The 21,492-nt window shown below is 44.6% G+C and overlaps 1 protein-coding gene across 8 annotated transcripts in view; it reads right to left on the reverse strand.

The window, feature by feature from the left end:
• Positions 1-21,492, reverse strand: part of vwa8 (von Willebrand factor A domain containing 8) — an 85,492-nt gene that overhangs the window by 27,134 nt on the left and 36,866 nt on the right. For 7 of the 8 annotated variants that reach the window (XM_034288982.1, XM_029115857.2, XM_034288983.1 and 4 more), the window contains 16 exons: positions 20,929-21,005; positions 17,453-17,528; positions 16,076-16,211; positions 15,507-15,626; positions 14,572-14,777; positions 12,849-13,000; positions 9,996-10,104; positions 5,727-5,865; positions 5,002-5,189; positions 3,324-3,449; positions 3,105-3,169; positions 2,888-3,013; positions 2,537-2,646; positions 1,628-1,782; positions 544-748; positions 325-406 (listed from right to left, as the gene is read on the reverse strand). In XM_034288982.1, the coding sequence (XP_034144873.1) occupies positions 325-406; positions 544-748; positions 1,628-1,782; positions 2,537-2,646; positions 2,888-3,013; positions 3,105-3,169; positions 3,324-3,449; positions 5,002-5,189; positions 5,727-5,865; positions 9,996-10,104; positions 12,849-13,000; positions 14,572-14,777; positions 15,507-15,626; positions 16,076-16,211; positions 17,453-17,528; positions 20,929-21,005 (2,072 nt within the window). Of the gene's footprint in view, positions 1-324; positions 407-543; positions 749-1,627; positions 1,783-2,536; positions 2,647-2,887; positions 3,014-3,104; positions 3,170-3,323; positions 3,450-5,001; positions 5,190-5,726; positions 5,866-9,591; positions 9,611-9,995; positions 10,105-12,848; positions 13,001-14,571; positions 14,778-15,506; positions 15,627-16,075; positions 16,212-17,452; positions 17,529-20,928; positions 21,006-21,492 lie in introns of all 8 variants that reach the window. The other variant, XM_029115855.2, reaches the window with a different exon arrangement.

Raw genomic sequence — 21,492 nt, forward strand, 5'->3', positions numbered from 1 at the left:
CCACGGTTATATCAATAAAGTCATGAAGACACGGTCACACAAGATACACTAAATAGTAAATTCTATTTGTGTTTGTGAATTAATTTACTTCTATCAGATATCTTCAATAACACTTGTTTTATTAAGGTTACAGGCCGCTGAGCTATTTATTCACCATTCAAAGTTGTACTGGTGGAGGGAGTCATTTCCTATTAGCAACATGGCTGTAGCTCTAACCAACCCTCCGACAGACCAGGTGGATCTGGCCATACTGCTTACGCCTGGAAAATCATCCACAGGTGTACAGGAAGGAGCGTGTTCGGGACCGTTTGCTACCAGACATACCTGGGGACAGGGATATACTTCAGCTTCTTGGAGTTCAAGTCAGTCACCTCCAGGTAGGCCGAAGTCATTGGGGGAGTGACATCTGTGTGAAATGCATACGCACACGCACATACACGCACACACACGCACACGCATACGCACATACACAAAAACGGTTGATCAGCCACTTTGAAGCATATAAAGTCAGCTAGGTTACTTTACACAGGGTGATGTTCTGACCTGGGGGAAAGATGTCTTTAAGTGGCACCTGCCCAGGTGGGAGGGCCCGGACCACCTGATTGGCCGACAAGAGACTGACACAGTTTGTCCGTTTGGCCACGCTGGTCTTTAGCCCGCCCCGGAAGAACCTTTGACCTCCCAAATCTCCAGCTCTCATCTCTGTTAGGTCTGCTTCCCTCTTAAAGCTGTATACCTCATTGGGGGACTACAGAGCAGGGTGGAAGGAACATGATATGCTGAGGTCAATACTTTTTAATGATATCCTGATCAAGGGACATGTCATCTATAATCTACAGCCATGTCATCTCTAATAAATGGTTACGTCATCTCTAATCTACAGCCATGATATCGCTAATAAACGGTCATGTCATCGCTAATAAACGGTCATGTCATCTCTAATAAATGGTTACGTCATCTCTAATCTACAGCCATGATATCGCTAATAAACGGTCATGTCATCTCTAATCCACAGCCATGTCATCTCAAATAAATGGTTATGTCATCTCTAATCTACAACCATGATATCTCTAATAAACGTTCATGTTGTCTCTAATCCACAGCCATGCCATCTCTTAATTAACAGTCTTGTCATCTCTAATGAACAAACATATCATCTCTAATCCACAGCCATGTCATCCCTAATAAACAGTCATGTCATCTCTGATCCACAGCCATGTCATCTCTAAACCACAGCCATGTCAACTCGATTTCATAGCCATGTCATCTCTAAACCACAGCCATGTCAATTCGATTTCACAGCTATGTCATCTCTAAACCACAGCCATGTCAACTTGATTTCACAGCCATGTCATCACTAAACCACAGCCATGTCATCTGTAATAAACGGTCAAGTCATCCCTAATCAAAGTCATGACATCTCTAGTTTATAACCCCATGCAGAGCGCCGGTGTAGCTTAGCACCACCAGGGTTCTGGAAATATACATGCACTCACTACTGTGTTGCTCCTAAAATCAAATAATAAAATCCAATCAAAAAGTATTGCTAGCTCTAACCCGAAATGCATGACATCTCTAATAAAAAATCCTAGCTGTATCTTGAGTGAGAGTTAAACTGGTTTCTCACCATGAGGTCGGGGAAGCCCACGATGATGCGTGCGTAGGAGGAGGTGTCGGAGAGAAGCCGGTTGGGGGAAACGATCTTTTGACCCAGGGCTGCACTCAGGTTCTCATTAGGCAGCTGGCCACAAGCCACGTTCTGGGGAACACACAAGCCGTCTCCTGGAGGGGGGGTAGGTAGGAGGGGGAGGGACACATTTCTGTTAACATTAACAAAGAGGGGGGACAAAAATTGCTCCGAAAGTTGACCAACAGCCTAAATTTACTGAGAATGATTTTCCATACGCGCGGAGCAACAATTCACCCACATTTGCTACGAGATGGGATGGGGGAGTGGAGGGAGGGACTGGGCGGGGTGTTTGATTATCTGTTTATACGTTAATTTCCTGTATTCATAGAAAAACATTTACTGAAAGTTTTAGAGTTTGGGGTCTCCAATTAGATGACCTCTACGGAGGAGATAGTAACTACAGACTTGATTTAAAGTGTCTGGTGTCCTGTCTTAAAGGGTCGATCCAGACAAGGTGTTGTCTGCCTCATCAATATCCTCCTCCAGTAAATGTCCGATGCAACAAGACGTCATTCCTCCACAGCAAAACTGCCCCTAACGGTCCAGTGCAAGTAACTGCCGCTCCTCTGTAATTGGTGATAACTCAGATATTGCCATGATGTCATGGTATTGTGTCTGATCGTGATAAAGGACATTATGTTTTGTGTCAAAGTGATAGGCCCATTAAATGACTCATGTCCTTAGCTAATTGCGGTTGTGCACAAAGATGGCGACCCCACCTTGCTGCCGCTCTACCAAATCTCCTCGATTGAGCTGATTTATTGCCATTAACTGCGCCCAGTGCAGAAACAGTGGCGTCATCACGTCATTATTTACGGTAAATGACTTGGTATTTCCTGGTTCTACCTGAGCTCGCTCCATGACCGGCGCCGGCGCTGTCCTCAATGACACTGTGAAGTTGACACACGCCACACTCCTCTGCTCCCATGTGCATTGGCTTGGTCAACAGAAACTTCCTATAAAACAAACCCCCCCACCATGTCAATGACAAGAAGACAAGACGAGAGGACGGCAGGACATCCAGTAAAACAGGAGGTTCAGGAGAACAGAAGATCCAGGAAAACAGGAGGTTCAGGAGAACAGAATATCCAGGAAAACAGGAGAAGAATTAAGGAAAGAAACAGAGGAATAAAGGTGAATGTATGAAAATGGTAAAGAAGAGGTCGTGGAGGGTGGAGAAGACAGGTGTGTGTTTACATGTTGCTGTTACTCTCCACCAGTAGCCAGCGATCTTCTGCCACCAGGAAGACCTGGCTGAGGTTGATGGGAAGGGAGATGGTGTGTACCTGGCCTTCCAGGACATCAAGGACATCCAGCTGGTTGCTACAATGAGACAGAAGGACACCTGATCAGCTGGCAGTTTACGGAAGAAATCTAAGAGGAATATGTAGAGAGGGAGATGACACGGTCTTACCCGCCCTCTTTGTAGAACAGGAGCCAGTTCTTGTGGGAAAACTCACGGCACATTTTATGCCCTTCCTGAAAAAAGAAAAACAGATTAGGTCATGTTTTATTAATGTGTTAGTGCTCTGTTCCTGAACATCTAGTGGGTTTGAATAAAGTGGTGTAAGGGATTTTTAAACTGGTATAAGACCTTAGTCAGAACAGGAAATGATGTGTCTGGGAAACTCACCGATTGGTCCTTGCTGCTGCTGCTCCACCAGTTGGACGCTTTTGGGGCGGGTTTTTCTGTCTCCTGTGACAGCATCAGTCTCCTGACCGCCCCTGTCATCAAGTCCAGATGTAAAACTGTATTACTCTGTGACGAGAGACAGGGAGAGAAAGGGAGAGTGGGTAACTGCTGTCCTCAGGTGTGGGAAGTGGCTTGAGCCTCTTCAGAAAAGTACTGGAGTCTACAGAGCAATATTCTGCAATACTGCTAAATGGACTCTAAAAGGTGCCTGCCTAAGTTGTGCTTAACTGTATCTACGGCATCAGGCTATGTGGAACTGTCAAAAGATGTCCCCTCTTTGCAGCCAGTTAAACATAGCTGATTCCTTCATCCATTCACACCCCACAAGAGGGCACCACAATCTTGTGTTAATCTGCGTGTGTGTGTGCCTGTGTATCTGTGTGTGTGTTGTGTGTGTGTGTCTCTGTGAGTGTGTCTCCACAGCAGGTGCTATTTGAATTTTCAATCTATTTTAATACATTTTGCGCTGCCATAACCTGGCCCAGATGGCACCTTTCACTCTTCCCCAAGTGGGAACAAGGCTGGGCTTTAGGGTTCTAATTAAGTTTAAGGGGTTAAAGTTAGGTAAAATAGGTTATGAGAAATATGTGTGTACTTACAAAAGGGTATAGATTCCTAAAATGTGTGTGTGTTTGTGAGTGTGTGTGTGTGGCGGGGGGTGTAACAGTGTATTGCCAGCTAAGCCAAGGCTTTTATTTCTGACACACAGTGATTGTGGGGAAAGCTGAACGTCAGGACAGAGACACACAAACCATCCTAACTCTCCTACATCCTTGGACCATCCAAAACATCCTAACTCTCCTACATCCCTAGACCATCCAAACCATCCTAACTCTCCTACATCCTTGGACCATCCAAACCATCCTAACTCTCCTACATCCCTGGACCATCCAAACCATCCTAACTCTCCTACATCCCAGGACCATTCAAACCATCCCAACTCTCATATATCCCAGGACCATCCAAACCATCCTAACTCTCCTACATCCCTAGACCATCCAAACCATCCTTACTCTCATATATCCCAGGAGCATCCAAATCATCCTAACTCTCCTACATCCCTGGACCATCCAAACCATCCTTACTCTCATATATCCCAGGACCATCCAAACCATCCTAACTCTCCTGCATCCCTGGACCATCCAAACCATCCTAACTCTCCTACATCACTGGACCATCCAAACCTTCCTAACTCTCCTAGATCCCTGGACCATCCAAACACTCCTACTTCCCTGGACCAGTCTTCTCCAGGTTCTGAACACTGTCTGCTCTAAACCTACACACTAAGTGTCAGGCTTAGAGTAAAAACCTGCTGCAGGTGGTGCCAGTGTGTATTATGTGCATGTGTCTGTGTCAGCATGTGTGTTCTGGCTAGCCGACAGTGCCACTCTTTCTTGCTTGTATGATGTATTTTCTAAAAGTAGTACTTGTCTTCGTTTGGACATGAGGAATACTAAGCTATAACCCACTTCCAATGAATTTTTCTGTTATTCCCTGTCATCAACTAGGCCAGAATATTCCAAGAGGTGTCTTCTCTCCTAATGCTCAGCAGCTGTGGAACACTGTGGAGACATCGGCAGGCGACTGTCCTTGCTGTGTTTTTAGCGCGTTCCCCTACCTGCTCCTCATGCAGCACCACCTGCCCCTCCAGGGGGCTGCCCAGGGCGGCGACCGTCACAAAGGGCTGCCAGACCCCACTGATGGTCCTGGGGAAGACGTCGTAGAGCTCCATGCAGCGGACCGTGTCTCCCCTCTCCGTCATGGCGAACAGACTCACAGGGTTACACGTGGCCACGTAGATGGATTCTGGAGCAGACCGGAGGGCATGTTAGTGAAGCCCGGGGCCTCCTCTCAGGGACCCCCGGCTGGTCTGTGCTTTCAAAGCACTCTGTGGCTGTCACACCATATTCAGCTTGTGTACAAATCATGGAGCACTTGCTAACTGATTCGGCTGATATACGTCAGGGAGGCGCCGAGGAGAGGTTTCAGAACTGTTTAAAATCATTCAGCGGACGCTCTTCTCCAGGGTTAAAGGAGAAAGGGTTAAGCAGCCAGTCAACGGCGCAAAAGCAGATGCCTCACTTCGTCACCTTGGGGTTGCGGTGTTTCCTGAAGGTAGGGCGCGGTAGGTTTAATCTGGTCAGTTCAGGGATTCCAATCTTTCTCTGTCTGGCCCAATGCTCTGACACATGGGTTTTAAACGCTACGACGTTGCCCCCCACTAGAACATGACCTGTGCTAATCCTGCTACGGTACCCATTTTGCCATGGCTCATCTGGCCTTAGGTTCCCTCGTGGTGAAAAGAGAACAAGGCAGATGCCGCTATGGGGACTGAACTCGTACCGTTGCTGGTGGTGACGTCACAGATGATGTTCACCTCGTTCATGGGGATCTGCCAGGTTGCTTTCTCCTCAGTGAAGCTCAGAGCCCTGGACTCCAGTCTGTCACAGGGGAAGGCCTGCACTCGCAGGAACACTGGCCCCTAAACACACACATACACACGCATAGCACACACACACACACGCGCAAAGCACACACACACGCATAGCACACACAGGACATTCAGGACACAGTCACCGGCCAGACACACTCTCAACCGTTTATATACAGTGAGGAAAAAAATTATTTGATTATGTACGTTTGCCCACTGCCAAAGAAATGATTAGTCTATCATTTTAGTGGTAAGTTTATTTGAACAGTGAGAGACAGAGTAACAATAAAAAAGTTAAACGCATGTAAAAAATGTTATAAATTGATTTGCATTTTAATGAGTGATAAGTATTCGACCCCTCTGCAAAACATGACTTAGTACTTGGTGGCAAAACCCTTGTTGGCAATCAGAGGTCAGACGTTTCTTGTAGTTGGCCACCAGGTTTGCACACATCTGAGGAGGGATTTGGTCCCACTCCTCTTTGCAGATCTTCTCCATGTCATTAAGGTTTCGATGCTGACGTTTGGCAACTGGAACCTTCAGCTCCCTCCACAGATTTTCTATGGGATGAAGGTCTGGAGACTGGCCAGGCCACTCCAGGACCTAAAAATGCTTCTTTATGAGACACTCCTTTGTTGCCCTGGCTGTGTGTTTTGGGTCATTGTCATGCTGGAATACCCATCCTCGACCCATTTTCAATGCCCTGGCTGAGGGAAGGAGGTTCTCAACCAAGATTTGACAGTACGTGGCACCGTCCATCGTCCCTTTGATGCAGTGAAGTTGTCCTGTCCCCATAGCAGAAAAACCCCCCCAAACATAATGTTTACACCTCCATGTTTGATGGTGGGGATGGTGTTCTTGGGGTCATAGGCAGCATTCCTCCTCCTCCAAACACTGCGAGTTGAGTTGATGCCAAAGACCTCGATTATGGTCTCATCTGACCACAACACTTTCACCCAGTTCTCCTCTGAACCATTCAGATGTTCATTGGCAAACTCAAGACATACCTGTACATGTACTTTCTTGAGCAGGGGGACCTTGCGAGCGATAAAGGATTTCAGTCCTTCATGGCGTAGTGTGTTACCAATTGTTTTCTTGGTGACTGTGGTCCAAGCTGCCTTGAGATCATTGACAAGATCATCCTGTGCAGTTCTGGGCTGATTCCTCACCGCTCTCATGATCATTGACAAGATCACCCCGTGCAGTTCTGGGCTGATTCCTCACCGCTCTCATGATCATTGACAAGATCACCCCGTGCAGTTCTGGGCTGATTCCTCACCGCTCTCATGATCATTGGCAAGATCACCCCGTGCAGTTCTAGGCTGATTCCGCGCCGCTCTCATGATCATTGACAAGATCATCCCGTGCAGTTCTAGGCTGATTCCTCACCGCTCTCATGATGACTGCAACTCCACAGCGTGAGATCTTGCACGAAGCCCCAGACCGAGGGAGATTGACAGTTGTGTTTCTTCCATTTGTTGTCACCTTCTCACCAAGCTGCTTGGCGATGGTTTTGTAGCCCATTCCAGCCTTGTGTAGGTCTACAATCTTGTCCCTGACATCCTTCGACAGCTCTTTGGTCTTGGCCATGGTGGAGAGTTGGAAATCTGATTGTTTGATTGCTTCTGTGGACAGGTGTCTTTTATACAGGTAACAAGATGAGATTAGGAGCACTCCCTTTAAGAGTGGGCTCCTAATCTTAGCTCGTTACCCATATAAAAGACACCTGGGAGCCAGAAATCTTTCTGATTGAGTGGGGTTGAATACTTATTCAATACTTATTAAGTCAATTTATAACATTTTTGATGTGTTTTTCAGGATTTTTTTTGTTGTTATTCTGTCTCTCACTGTTCAAATAAACCTACCATTAAAATGATATTTTCTTTGTCAGTGGGCAAACGTACAAAACCAGCAGGGGATCAAATACATTGTCCCCCTCACTGTATGGTATGTTTATATCCATGGTGTGTGTGATTAAGTGTTATATCTGTTTGGTATTCATCCAACCGGTTAATACTTGGTACATAAAGCTATTATAGGGAAACCAAACAGTGTTTCCAAATAACTTGTAATTCTAGGACATCCTGCATGTGCTGGAGCAATGTACTTCCCCTGCAGTAAGTGCAGGTTTAAACTGGCCTTTCACCACCCTGGTCCAAAACAATTTGGTGGAAGTGTTGTTGTCAACTGCTTCTTTAGGGTTCCCGGGAAACTGCTGAACCTGTCCGGCCTAATCACTTGGGGTTGCTGTCAAGTTATTATTTTTGTTTTGTTCTTGTGTATTTAATGGACACGGTATATCAGTTTGACTTTCTTAAATGTGCTTGTTCTTGGACAACCTATTCTGGTCTCATAGAGTTGTACAAAGTGGTGCGTTGTCAGGAATACTTCATGTCCCTGTATACTGACAAATTGTCTTTTTTTACCCCCAAGCGCTAATCTCTAACCTCGTGAGCTGCAGGTGAACTAATATATGTCCCTTCACGGATATCCTTTTCACATGTGGACCTGAGGTAATATACTAAGTAATACATATTTAAGTAATATTGGAGGCTTTGGAAATGACTTTGATGACAGCTGCAGATTTAAGGCTATCTCTTTGCGGTAAGCTGTAATGTCTGAGCAGAGCAATTATCCCGCTGAGGGAACTTGAAGGTCAGTGGACAAACAGTGTCCTCTGCAGAGTAGCTGGCGTCTTCAAATTGAATAAAAGGATCTGTGGGTGCCACTGTTAAACACTGACAACAGTCCTGACTTTGTTTGGGATGTTGTAGTGATCCAAGATCTCCTTGTATGTGCTGGGTTCTCCAGTATGGTGGCCTTTGTTTTAAACAAACTGTTTACCGTTTGTTTGGAGGGTCCTGTCATTCCCACATATGACTTCATTTGGCCACCAGACAAGAGATCAAGAGTTTCTCCTCCTTGATTTTATGACTTATAAGAATGTTGCCAGACAGAGTCTGATGAGTTGACACTGTTTAATGTTTATCTTCACTTTCACAGCTTCAATGATACACTTTCCACAATACTGTTGGCAGCCTGTTTTCTGAACTGACATTGGCCAAAAGATTCTCACTGTTCAGTTGACATGGATCAGTACAGTGATATTTTGTCACAGACGGCACTCTTCATAGCAGATACTAAAACATGACTGGACTGGAAGCGAGGTTTGTTATGTGAGTGAAGTTGAGTAATTCCCAAATAAATAGACGCAATTAACTATATTTCTATTTGATACCTTTTACAGATGGAGTTGGTACCCTCATATCGATAATGTGTTTATTTTACGGTATTACCTTTATATCGATAGTGTGTTTATTTTACGGTATTACCTTTATATCGATAGTGAGTTTATTTTACGGTATTACCTTAATATCGATTGTGTGTGCATTGTGTATTCTACGTTATTACCTTAATATTGATAGTGTGTTTATTTTACAGTATTATCTTTATATCGATAGTGTGTTTATTTTAACGGTATTACCTTAATATCGATTGTGTGTGCATTGTGTATTCTACGGTATTACCTTTATATCGATAGTGTGTGTATTTTACAGTAATATCTTTATATCGATAGTGTATGTATTTTACAGTATTACCTTGATATCGATAGTGAGTGTATTTTACGGTATTACCGTTAAATCGATAGTGTGTGTTTTACGGTATTACCTTGATATCGCCAGTGTGTGTATTCAATGGTATTACCTTGATATCGATAGTGTGTGTATTTTACAGTATTACCTTGATATCGATAGTGTGTGTATTTTACAGTATTACCTTGATATCGATAGTGTGTTTATTTTACGGTATTACCTTTATATCGATAGTGTGTTTATTTTACAGTATTATCTTTATATCGATAGTGTGTTTATTTTAACGGTATTACCTTAATATCGATTGTGTGTGCATTGTGTATTCTACGGTATTACCTTTATATCGATAGTGTGTGTATTTTACAGTAATATCTTTATATCGGTAGTGTATGTATTTTACAGTATTACCTTGATATCGATAGTGAGTGTATTTTACGGTATTACCTTTAAATCGATAGTGTGTGTATTCAATGGTATTACCTTGATATCGAGAGTGTGTGTATTTTATAGTATTACCTTGATATCGATAGTGTGTGTATTTTACAGTATAACCTTGATATCGATAGTGTGTGTATTTTACAGTATTACCTTGATATCGATAGTGTGTGTCTCTGTAGGGCAGAGCAGTTTACGTCGGGCGTTGCCCTCTTGGTTGATTGTCCAGTAACCAGACATTCTGACCTCAGGGAGCGGCAACCTGGGAGAAGGGAAAGGTGGTGTTGTTAACATGACAACCACACACCTAACTATGTACAGGGAATCTAAGGTGTGTAGAGGACTGGGTCTGGCTGAAACTAAGGTGTGTAGAGGACTTGATCTGGCAGAAACTAAGGTGTGTAGAGGACTCTGGGTCTGGCTGAAACTAAGGTGTGTAGAGGAGTCTGGGTCTGGCTGAATCTATGGTGTGTAGAGGAATCTGGGTCTGGCTGAATCTAAGGTGTATAGAGGACTGGGTCTGGCTGAATCTAAGGTGTGTAGAGGACTCTGGGTCTGGCTGAAACTAAGGTGTGTAGAGGAGTCTGCATCTGGCTGAAACTGAGGTGTATAGAGGACTCTGGGTCTGGCTGAAACTAAGGTGTGTAGAGGACTGGGTCTGGCTGAAACTAAGGTGTGTAGAGCACTCTGGGTCTGGCTGAAACTAAGGTGTGTAGAGGAGTCTGCGTCTGGCTGAAACTAAGGTGTGTAGTGGACTGGGTCTGGCTGAAACTAAGGTGTGTAGAGGACTGGGTCTGGCTGAAACTAAGGTGTGTAGAGGACTCTGGGTCTGGCTGAAACTAAGGTGTGTAGAGGAGTCTGCGTCTGGCTGAAACTAAGGTGTGTAGTGGACTGGGTCTGGCTGAAACTAAGGTGTGTAGAGGACTGGGTCTGGCTGAATCTAAGGTGTGTAGAGGAGTCTGCGTCTGGCTGAAACTAAGGTGTGTAGAGGAGTCTGCGTCTGGCTGAATCTAAGGTGTGTAGAGGACTCTGGGTCTGGCTGAATCTATGGTGTGTAGAGGAGTCTGGGTCTGGCTGAAACTAAGGTGTGTAGAGGACTCTGGGTCTGGCTGAATCTATGGTGTGTAGAGGACTCTGGGTCTGGCAGAAATTACATTGCTTCATGTACTCCATATAAGCATGTGTAGTTTCAGTAGTCGAGTCAGAAGACATGGGATGCATCTTGATACATCTTTTGTCGTCTTTTCAGTTGACCGTACTAATATATACCAGCTAGGGCAAGCAATGGGTCTGCTAGGAGTTTTGTAAGTTGTGTGTGTAATGACTGTGTGTATATATATATATATATATATATATATATATATATATATATATATATGTGTGTGTGTGTGTGTGTTTCTGGCTGACTTCCCTTGTTGTGTCTGGCCAGATGTTTACTGGCCTCACTTTCCCATGAATCACTGCTGGGTTTGGGCCATGCAGTTATAGGTTACAGGTGGGGTGTTAGAAACAACACCAAAATAAACCAAAACAGTGTCCATCTCATTATAAATCATCCTGCAAATGGAAAAACTCAGTGCATTATAAAACCCACATTTAGTGCTGTTTGTCTAAATATGGAGTGCATAGAGTGGAGCGATCTGTACTTTGCTACGACTGGGGCAAAATTTACTTTGGGAGTTTATTCCATGTGTAGACTTCTTCATATTTTACATAGCAGCTGAAGTACTACTATTTAAGTTGTTGTGTAAATAACACATATTTACTGTTACAACACTTATAAGCTTGTCCATCCCGTCAGTGTAACATGGTCATTTCAGCAGGCTGTAGGTTTGATTCCTACGGGGGGACCAGTAGGATAAAGTGAGAAACCATCCTTAATTATTACTAAGTCTCACCCTGTAAAAGCATCTGATCAATTATTCATAAGGTACGGTTAGGAAAATACTTGTTTCTTCACAGTTCCACTTGAGGAATATAACATTTCACAATAACAGAGTTCATTATTCTAAAAAAATAAAACAGGACACAGAAGAAACAAATATTTTCCTTTATTAAAATCTGCGCAAATATTATGGTTTTGTATATTTTTTTAATTGGTCCTTACCTGATGTGCTAATGTATTCATACCCTCTTTAAACAGAATTAGGAATTGTGACATGGTGCAAAAGCAGAGATTCTCAGTTGTTAAACATTCACACATAATTTCATTTACATAACAGTTACATTTACATTCACATCATTAGCTGACACTTATAGCATACATTATTGACTGTATACATTTACTACCTATAGATACTGTATATTCCAGGATTTCTAGCCAATTGTTGTAAAAATGCCAAAAAGGGTCTCTGTAAATGGTCTTCCATGTCATGCATGCGCAGATGGGTTCCCAATGTAATCAAAAACAGTCGCTTTCAAATCGGGGCTTGGCTAATTGAGGCATGACAGTGATTCTACTTACAGATTATGTGCATATAAACAACATATCACACATCTAGCTCATAAAATGGGAGATGTAATTTGTTTTAATTTAAATTGGAAACTGGAATAATATATATTTTTGTGTAAGCTGTGTTGAGATGAATAATACCCTTTACATAAGTTATGTGTGTGAAGCTGTCTTATCCCTTTTACTGTTCTAAGGGCTCTACTGAGCAGCTACAGTACCAGCTGTCTTCTCTCCAGAAGTATTTCAGTAATCCGTCCCCAAAGACGCAAACTGAGCGTCACGGTCAGGCGTTTTGACCACACCCTAATGGCCATCTCCTATGACCTCACCGCAGCCCTCTCGGCCTCCTTCGGTGCTCCTCCCCTTCCCTCTTCCTCTCATCCCTCTCCCTGTCATCCCACACTTCCTGTCATCCCACTTTTGCCGTGATTCCTTTCCTCCTGTCATCCCTGGCTTCCTGTCATTTCCACGTATGAATACTCTGTGTGAGAGGCCAGAGTGCATGTTTGTGTGTGTGTGTTGTGGTGGTTCCCCCGGTGGTTGTGTGGTCTTACTCCTTGGCCAGATGGACGCTGCTGGGCTTGGCTCCGATCGGGATGCCGTGCTTGTGCAGTGCTTGGATCAAGACCTCCCGCGTGTCCTTGTTGTACGAGTCAAAGTCAAAGACGTTCCGCACCACGTTGGCCAAGCCCTCGTCTGGAAACATCTGTAGGAGAGACGTGCAGGGAGGGAGACAGAGAGACAACATGAACCCAGTAGTGGTGGAACTAGGAATCAGCCTGAGAACGAATACATCAGCCATCTTCTGACCTGGGCCTCAGCACATCCCCTTGTCCTGCCCTGTCTGTGGGTCTGACTGTCCATGCCTGAGTCTGTCCCTCACCGTAAAACTCTTTCTTCTCTCAGCCGTCTATCGATACACTACTGACTTCACTTCCTGTGTATCGCCATGGTGATGTACCGGAAGTCACACAGATGCAGCCACTTCCACCCCCACCCAAGAGGAGCACCACCCCCTCCTCTCTGCCCCCCCCCCCCCCCCTTCTCTGGAACAGAAATGATGATGTCTGCATGCTGTACAGGTCTCAGATGTGGGTTATAGCAAACCTGCACTGTTGGAAACCAAACGGTAGGCCAGTAACACGGGGAGATGTTGTATAAACAGCCCGATGCTGTCCAGGGGAGAGGGATCATAAATTGCATGCTGGGATGTGACACACTGGATGTGCAATGATTTAAACGGAACCATTAACAGCATTATCTGAGAATGTGGGGATTGCGCTGAAGAACTCCCTGTCGTTAATCAATCAGCATCCAGAATCCAAACAACTCCTTTTATAATGGAATATTATTATTATTTGGGGTTATATAATTGGCCAGGGATGACATTGATATAAAGCAGGGGTCTCCAACAGGTTGATCGCCCCAGTTCACCTCTGAGAAGCTTGCCAAACAATTCTAAAAGTAGGCTACATAAAACTGTTGCTTTCCACGTTCAACTGTCATAGACACAAGGATACAGCAACAGCCAGCGAATCTCTGAGCAACGGAAAACATTGACATTATCTCACAAAAACAATCCTAACATAATATCTGGCCATTCATTCCCCACCAAAATGCCCCCGTCAGTGTGTGAAGTCAGGGTGTTTCGTCTCCCTCCCTGTGAAACATCACTTAACCATTACGTGGGCTGTGGGCTGACAGAAATACTTTCACCGAAACCTCAAAACTGCAAAGTACGTAATTTGTATTTGTAATCTGTGAAAGTAACTGCAGCTCCACTACACGGGCACATTCCTCTCCCGCTAGATGTGTGTTTAGAGGGCCAGGTGCACTATTAAAGGGGAAACACATTAAATATCCAAAAACTCACAATGACTGTTCCATTTTCTGTGTGTGTGTTAGGAGTGGGTGTGTGTGTGTTGGGAGTATGCGTGTGTGTTTTGGTAGTGTGCGTGTGGGTTGGGAGTGTGCGTGTGAGTTGGGAGTGTGTGTGTGTGTGTGTGTGGGTTGGGTGTGTGTGTGTGTGTTGGGAGTGGGTATGTGTGTGTTGGGAGTGTGCGTGTGAGTTGGGAGTGTGTGTGTGTGTGTGGGTTGGGTGTGTGTGTGTGTTGGGAGTGTGTGTGAGTGTGTGTGGGTTGGGTGTGTGTGTGTGTGTTGGGAGTGTGTGTGAGTGTGTGTGTGTTGGGAATGTGTGTGGTGAGAGTGTGTGAGTGTGTAGGTGTTGGGAGTGTGTGTGTGTGTTGGGAGTGTGTGTGTGACCGTCACATGTCTTACCTGCAGATGTTTGACTATGTTCACCACCTCCCTGGTGGAATACGGGTATGTGATGGTGCCCTGGTCGGCCATGGCCCGGAGCTCCCCGAATGCCGCCACCAGCCGGTGAAGGGTGGCGTCGGGCACCGCCGGCCCGTACTGCTTCAGCATGGCGAACTCCGCCTGAGGCTTGGGGTTGTCCACTGCGTGGCAGCTGAAGATGTCCCCTGCAGGGCGGTTGGGGAAACACTATGTCAACGTGGCGTATAGCCAGGCGTAGGTACTTAGAAATAAAGACTGTAACAGCATGTAACAGCATGTAACAGCATGTAACAGCATGTAACAGCATGTAACTGTCTTTATATACAGTGGGGCAAAAATGTATTTAGTCAGCCACCAATTGTGCAAGTTCTCCCACTTAAAAAGATGAGAGAGGCCTGTAATTTTCATCATAGGTAGATTTAATTTCCAGAAAATGACATTGTAGGATTTTCAATTAATTTATTGGTAAATTCCTCGGTTAAATAAGTATTAAACTATCGTAGACATGAGTCAAGACTACAGTTCCAGTCAAATGTTTGGACACACCTACTCATTCAAGGGTATTTCTTTATTACCCAGATTAGAATAATATTGACATAAAGCTTTGCACTCTTTGCATTCTCTTAAGGTAGTTTAAGTTGGTTACGATACTGGCAAGAGAGTGAAAAGCTGTCACCTAGGCAAAAGGTGGCAACTTTGAAGAATCTAAAATATAAATGTATTATAATTTATTTAATACTTTTCATGAATTTGATGCCTTCACCATTATTCTACAATGTGGAAAATAGTAAAACTACAGTCATACCCTTGAATGAGTAGATGTGTCCAAACTATGTCCTGAACACAAAACGGCCTCCATTTCTTCCAATGTAATGAATAAATGTGTCACGTGCAGCGCTTCATTGCTGTCTCACCCAGCGAGCCAAAGAAGTCGTTCCCCAGGAAGGGGAAGCCGGGCCTGTTGGCCAGCACCAGCATCCTGAAGTCTGGGTGCATGACTACAACGTTGGGCCTCCCCTTGGCCTCCGACGGATCTGAAGGAGACAAACAACACAGGGCGTTCAAAACACACGCACATGTGCACACACCCACCAGCCAGAATGGACATCGACATTCATTCAGCAGGCGCTCTTATCCGGAGCCAGTGGCCTAAAATGACCGCCAGAGAAGAAGACAGGTACTCTTTTCCAGACAAACAGGACGACTGAAAGGGGAAAACGGTAGGTTGCATGTCAACCAAGGTAAACAGATGTTGGACGCATGACAGCATCAAAGGCCCCGGGGGTCAGGAACCAGTTGGGAAGCGAACCCTACAGTCTTACATTCCACTGTGACTCAAGTCACCTTGTCACGCCACTGGGCTGAAGGGGTTAACGTCTCAGGGGAATGAAAACAACACCGTGTGTGTTAGTCTGCCAGTCAGTGGCCGTACGGGTCTCTAAGTGTGTGTGTGTGTGTGTGTGTGCGCGTGTGTGTTGTGTACCAGAAACTATTCGGCGTCCGTCAGCCAGGATCATCTCTCCGCTCTCCACCAGGGTCTTCAGTATACAGGTGACGCTAGTGGGGGCTTTGTCGGCCTCGTCTATCACCAGGATGTGACCCGTCTTCACAGCTTTCACCTACACACACAGCGTGTGAGTACCAGTGGTGGAACAGTACATGTGACAGTCACTGGGAGGCTCGGTACAGGATTTCGGTTTCATTTAGACGGTGAGCCTGATTGGAGCGGGACATGTAGACATTTTGCATTATAATATCAGACAATGTCCATGATGTGTCTGAGGTAAAAGTGGAATGCTACGGTTTCTCAAACGATTTTGGGGGCGCGTGCAAAAGCACATCCTACATGTTGACAGATAAACGCCCCTAAAGTCCACGCAGCCCCTGGCACCTGGTGCTGACCGGGCCACATAATTAACATGTGAATTAGGTCCAATTGGTTTATAGTGACTGTTCGTGAAGGTGGTCATTCCCTTGTTTGAGAACAGGGCAGGGTCACAACCGTGTCAAAAGTCTTGAGCTGCTATGAACTTCCCTCCTGCACTTGTTTCGGCAAACCGGTAGTACATTCTCCAAATAGGCAAGCCTAAAGCCAAACCTGTTGATGTTTTTGTCTATTGACACTGTGATGACCTTAGACTGGGCTTCCAGGTCGTCTAACAGTCCCAGCCCATCTCAATAGCCTGGCTGTGAGAAGAGAAACCCTGTGCTACAGACAAGGCCCCTTTATGAGAGTCACAAGGACACATCTGGCAGAAGCACTGATGGTGTCAGAGTGGAAACTTGGCCCGACTTTACAAAACTGTCACAACAGACAATACCAGGAACATTGTGAATACTGCATTGAATGTTTTTCTCAATAAATTGGCACACATTGAACACATCCTCATGCTGTATTATGTGTACATTGACGGTAATTTATATTTGAAAAAATGTAATAAAGTATCAATTAAGTCTATAACACAACAAAAGGTGGCGAAAGTGAAGCGGCCATTCAGAAGGCACCATATAGAGAGAGGGAAAAAGAGAGTGTGACAGAGACGAAAAGGTGAAGAGAGACAGAGAGAAAGAGAGAGGGAGAGAAAGAGCGAGACAGAGAGAGAGAGACAGAGAGAGAGAGAGATGGATAGGAAAAGGGGGAACGAGAGAGACAGCGACAAAGAAAGAGAGGTAGAGAAAGAGTGAGAGAAAGAGAGAGAGACAGAGAGGAAAAGGGGGAACGAGAGAAAGAGCGACAAAGAAAGAGAGGTAGAGAAAGAGTGAGGGAAAGAGAGAGAGACAGAGAGGAAAAGGGGAAACGAGAGAGACAGCGACAAAGAAAGAGAGGGAGAGAAAGAGTGAGGCAGAGAGTTATACAGACCAGTGGTGAGTCATCATATATAATGATTCCATCTCTGACAGACGGTTGTAAGGTCAAGGTCTGAACCGTTGTGTCCCTGGGGAGAGGTTGGAGATAGGGGTCAGTAACACATCCCCCAGAATGAACCCCTCCATCCAGGCCTTGAAGCCACAGATGGGGATTTTGGCAATGAGCATTTCATGTTGTTCCCCAGAGTCAGATGAACGAACGGATACCATTGTTATGTCTCTGTAATTCTAAAGAAAGCTGCTATCTTCTGCTATCTAGCTTTAGTGCATGGGCTCGGAAGGCTGGAGAAACATGCACAGTCGGCACATAGTCTGGACACAGACTGGACATCTGTGACCACAGTGAGAGTCATCCTACTTAGAGTCATCCCACTGAGAGTCGTCCCACAGGTCTGAGTCGTCCCACTGCTATTAACTTCCTTTAACTTAGATACAAAGACATCCAAAATGGTCTCCACAAGTTAATCTGAACAAACTGTTCCTGACAGACGAAACGTATCCTGAATCCATCTGTGTGTGACCTAAAGCATGTTCCCCTTTTCCGTTTGATGGACAGGCTGCTCCTCAGTCTTCCTATTTAGACACCTCTCAGCGGACGTGTACACACACACACACACGGGTGCACGTGTGCCGACAAACACACATACGCACACAGTCATCTCAGCACACTGCAAGACAGACTTCTTCTACAGAGCCATGATTTTGGTCTAATATTAGCTACCGTTTTAGTTGCTAACCAGGCCACCCACACACACACACGTTAAGCAAGCACATACACAAAAGAACACACCCACACACACGCGCGCACACAGACACAGAGCACAGTAGCTAACTAGGTCACAGCCACATGCGGCTCTGATCCTGTGTGCATCTGACTTTCGGAGGTCTTTGACGGGACAGCTTCTTCGTCCAGTAGGTTCAGCCACTGGAGCAGGGGAGCTGGTTGGGAGGGAAACTGAGCGAAGCCTGAATGACCGCTTGATAAACCTCTTTCATGGAAGACATGAGGGTACAACCTTGTCCACTTCTGAGTTGTTTCCGCAAGAGCACTGCATTGGCAGCAGTGTTGACGGAAAACTAAAGCAATTCGCTGAAATGTGTTGTCTCTAAGCTGAAATGTGTTGTCTCTAAGCTGAAATGTGTTGTCTCTAAGCTGAAGTGTGTTGTCTCTAAGCTGAAGTGTGTTGTCTCTAAGCTGAAGTGTGTTGTCTCTAAGCTGAAATGTGTTGTCTCTAAGCTGAACTGTGTTGTCTCTAAGCTGAACTGTGTTGTCTCTAAGCTGAAGTGCGTTGTCTCTAAGCTGAAGTGCGTTGTCTCTAAGCTGAAGTGTGTTGTCTCTAAGCTGAAGTGTGTTGTCTCTAAGCTGAAGTGTGTTGTCTCTAAGCTGAAGTGTGTTGTCTCTAAGCTGAAATGTGTTGTCTCTAAGCTGAAGTGTGTTGTCTCTAAGCTAAAGTGTGTTGTCTCTAAGCTAAAGTGTGTTATGGTGGGAGCTCAACACACAGACAGGCAACCAACCCCCACAAATCTAATAAAGTCATCTAATAAAGTCTAATAAAGTCTAATAAATCCATAAATTAGTTTTTGCGCTCAACTATAACCTTTAAACAAAATAAACCACGAAAACATTACAATGACTCAATTTTAAGTGATCTTTTAAATAGAATTTTAGCAACTCTACTACGGTCGTGACCCCAATTTGGAATAACCCTCCAACAAGGCTGTTCAGGTCATCATGATGGGTATTTCCACAAAGGATCACAGTGTTTTCAAAGATCTTGTGATCACAGACACAAAACACTGCCATATATCTATGATTGTAAAACTGAGCTGGATCATTACTCTTTATCCACATGCATCATTCATCCTGGATGGAAACATCTGCTAAGTACGTACAATATCAAATGTATATAGATTCAATATTATATGTGTGATTGTTAGTGCAAATCTGACCGATCTGATTGCCATGTTGTACAACGTAAAGGACATCCTTGGCACATCTCGTGCAACCACAAATCGGTCAGTTAACCAGAAACCAGGCAAGCCTAGCTCAGCCGGCCCGCAACAGAAAGTGCTGCCATCTTGAGACTCGAACCCGGGTCGCCTATGTGAAAGGTTGTTTTGTTAACCACTACACCACGGAGCTGTGCATTTGCTGGGTGTCAGTACAGCCTCTTGTCTCCATCCTGAACAAATCCTATTTTGCAACTGGCTGTTTTAATAGTTAACTGGCCATTTGTGAATGACATGGATACAGTTAAACTGACTAACGTTTCTTACTAAGTTTACTTCCACCACAAATTGCGTCTATGTATGGCGTTTGCCACTGGCCGTTTTAACAGTGTATTAGTCAGTAATAAGCTTTACCAGTATCTACGAACATACTGGAAGAGTCATAAGATTTGAGAAATTGCTAGCCAAAGCTATTTCATTTCATGGCATTAGAATGTATTATTTTCTTTCAAGGCAAAACAACATACTTTTTTCTTACATTCGTGAATTGCATTTATACAATAACTATCAATAAAGGAGATGATAACTAACTTTTTCATCAAGTGAAAAGACGAGCGAATCGTGGAATCTACCAGAAATAATTAATGAATGTCGTTGCTATAAATAGATTCAAACTTAAGTCTTCCATGTGAAATTCACTGTCTTTAAGTCGTTAACCACTACGCCACGGTATTACACGTTTCAGCAGTCGCTATGCTCCATTGAGGATTGTGTTAAAGTGGCTAACGTTTCTTATTATGTTTACCTCCACCATAGCATCTATGAACTGTATTGCTTTTGCCACTGGCCGTTATAACAGCTTATTAGCCAGTAATAGGCTTACTAGTATCTACAAACTTCCTAGGAATAATCATAAGAATTGAGCAATTGCTAATGAGACTGAAGATGAAAGAGTCGCAATACAACCGTATACAGTTTAAGTTAAGGCTTACTATAACGTAACTAATGTATGTGGTAGCGAGCAAAAGTGTTTGTCTATCCTGACCCAAAAGGTATCCACGGATGAGTACTTTGAAAATCCAGAAAATGTTGCAATATAACCATCAACAGTTTTATTTCAGGCTTAAGATAATGTACATATTGAAGGCTTTAGCCAGCAAAGTTTTCGTCTATAGGGAATAATTCATAATGTGTACTTTGCTTCGCCTGCGAGGAGATACGAACTTGGGACCTATAGTTTACAGGTCCACTTCTCTAACCACTATGCTATTTAACAACGAGTGTGTAACAATACTCAGTCAGTCAGTCACTCAGTAAGAGACATTCGCTCTTCTAGGCCGGCTCCACTTACGCGGTCTGGCAAAAACACACCAACAGAAAAACAATGTAAGAAAATACCAGAAAATAAATGAAACCTTACGTCATACAACAGTCCCAGACGGCAGGACACAGCAAGGGTTTGGTAAGAAACCCAACCCAACCCACCAGCAACACACATTCCAACCTTTGACCACTCACCTGTGGAGCTGCAGGTACTCTCTGGGTCTGTTCAGAAGATGGAGGAACCTATCCACAATCTTATTCTTCCCCACTCCCTAAGAGTATGTATATACACACACACACACAATGGTTATAATAAAGTCCATTTATACATCTTTAACATTAATACAAACAATTGTTTCTCAGTACAGAACTACAGTGTACAGTTTAAACACTTCTGATGTAAGTCATCTAAAGGACATCTATCCGAATACCCTCAAACATGTCTAGACTGTATGGTGAAACCAAGCGTGATCCGTGGGTCTGTGAGATGGCACTGTGGGTCTGTGAGATGGTTCCGTGAGATGGCTCTGTGAAATGGCTCTGTGAAATGGCTCTGTGAGATGGCTTTTGGGTCTTTGAGATGGCTCTGTGGGTCTCTGAGATAGCACTGTGGGTCTCTAAGATGGCTCTGTGGGTCTCTGAGATGGCTCTATGGGTCTCTGAGATGGTTCCATCTCCCAGACCCACTCTGCTTTCACCCAAGAGGCCCTTCGAAGGACACAGAAGGGTCCACTACGAAGACTGTGTGTGTGGGGGATG

This window comes from Esox lucius, chromosome 20 (assembly GCF_011004845.1).
Source record: "Esox lucius isolate fEsoLuc1 chromosome 20, fEsoLuc1.pri, whole genome shotgun sequence".
NCBI lineage: Eukaryota > Metazoa > Chordata > Actinopteri > Esociformes > Esocidae > Esox > Esox lucius.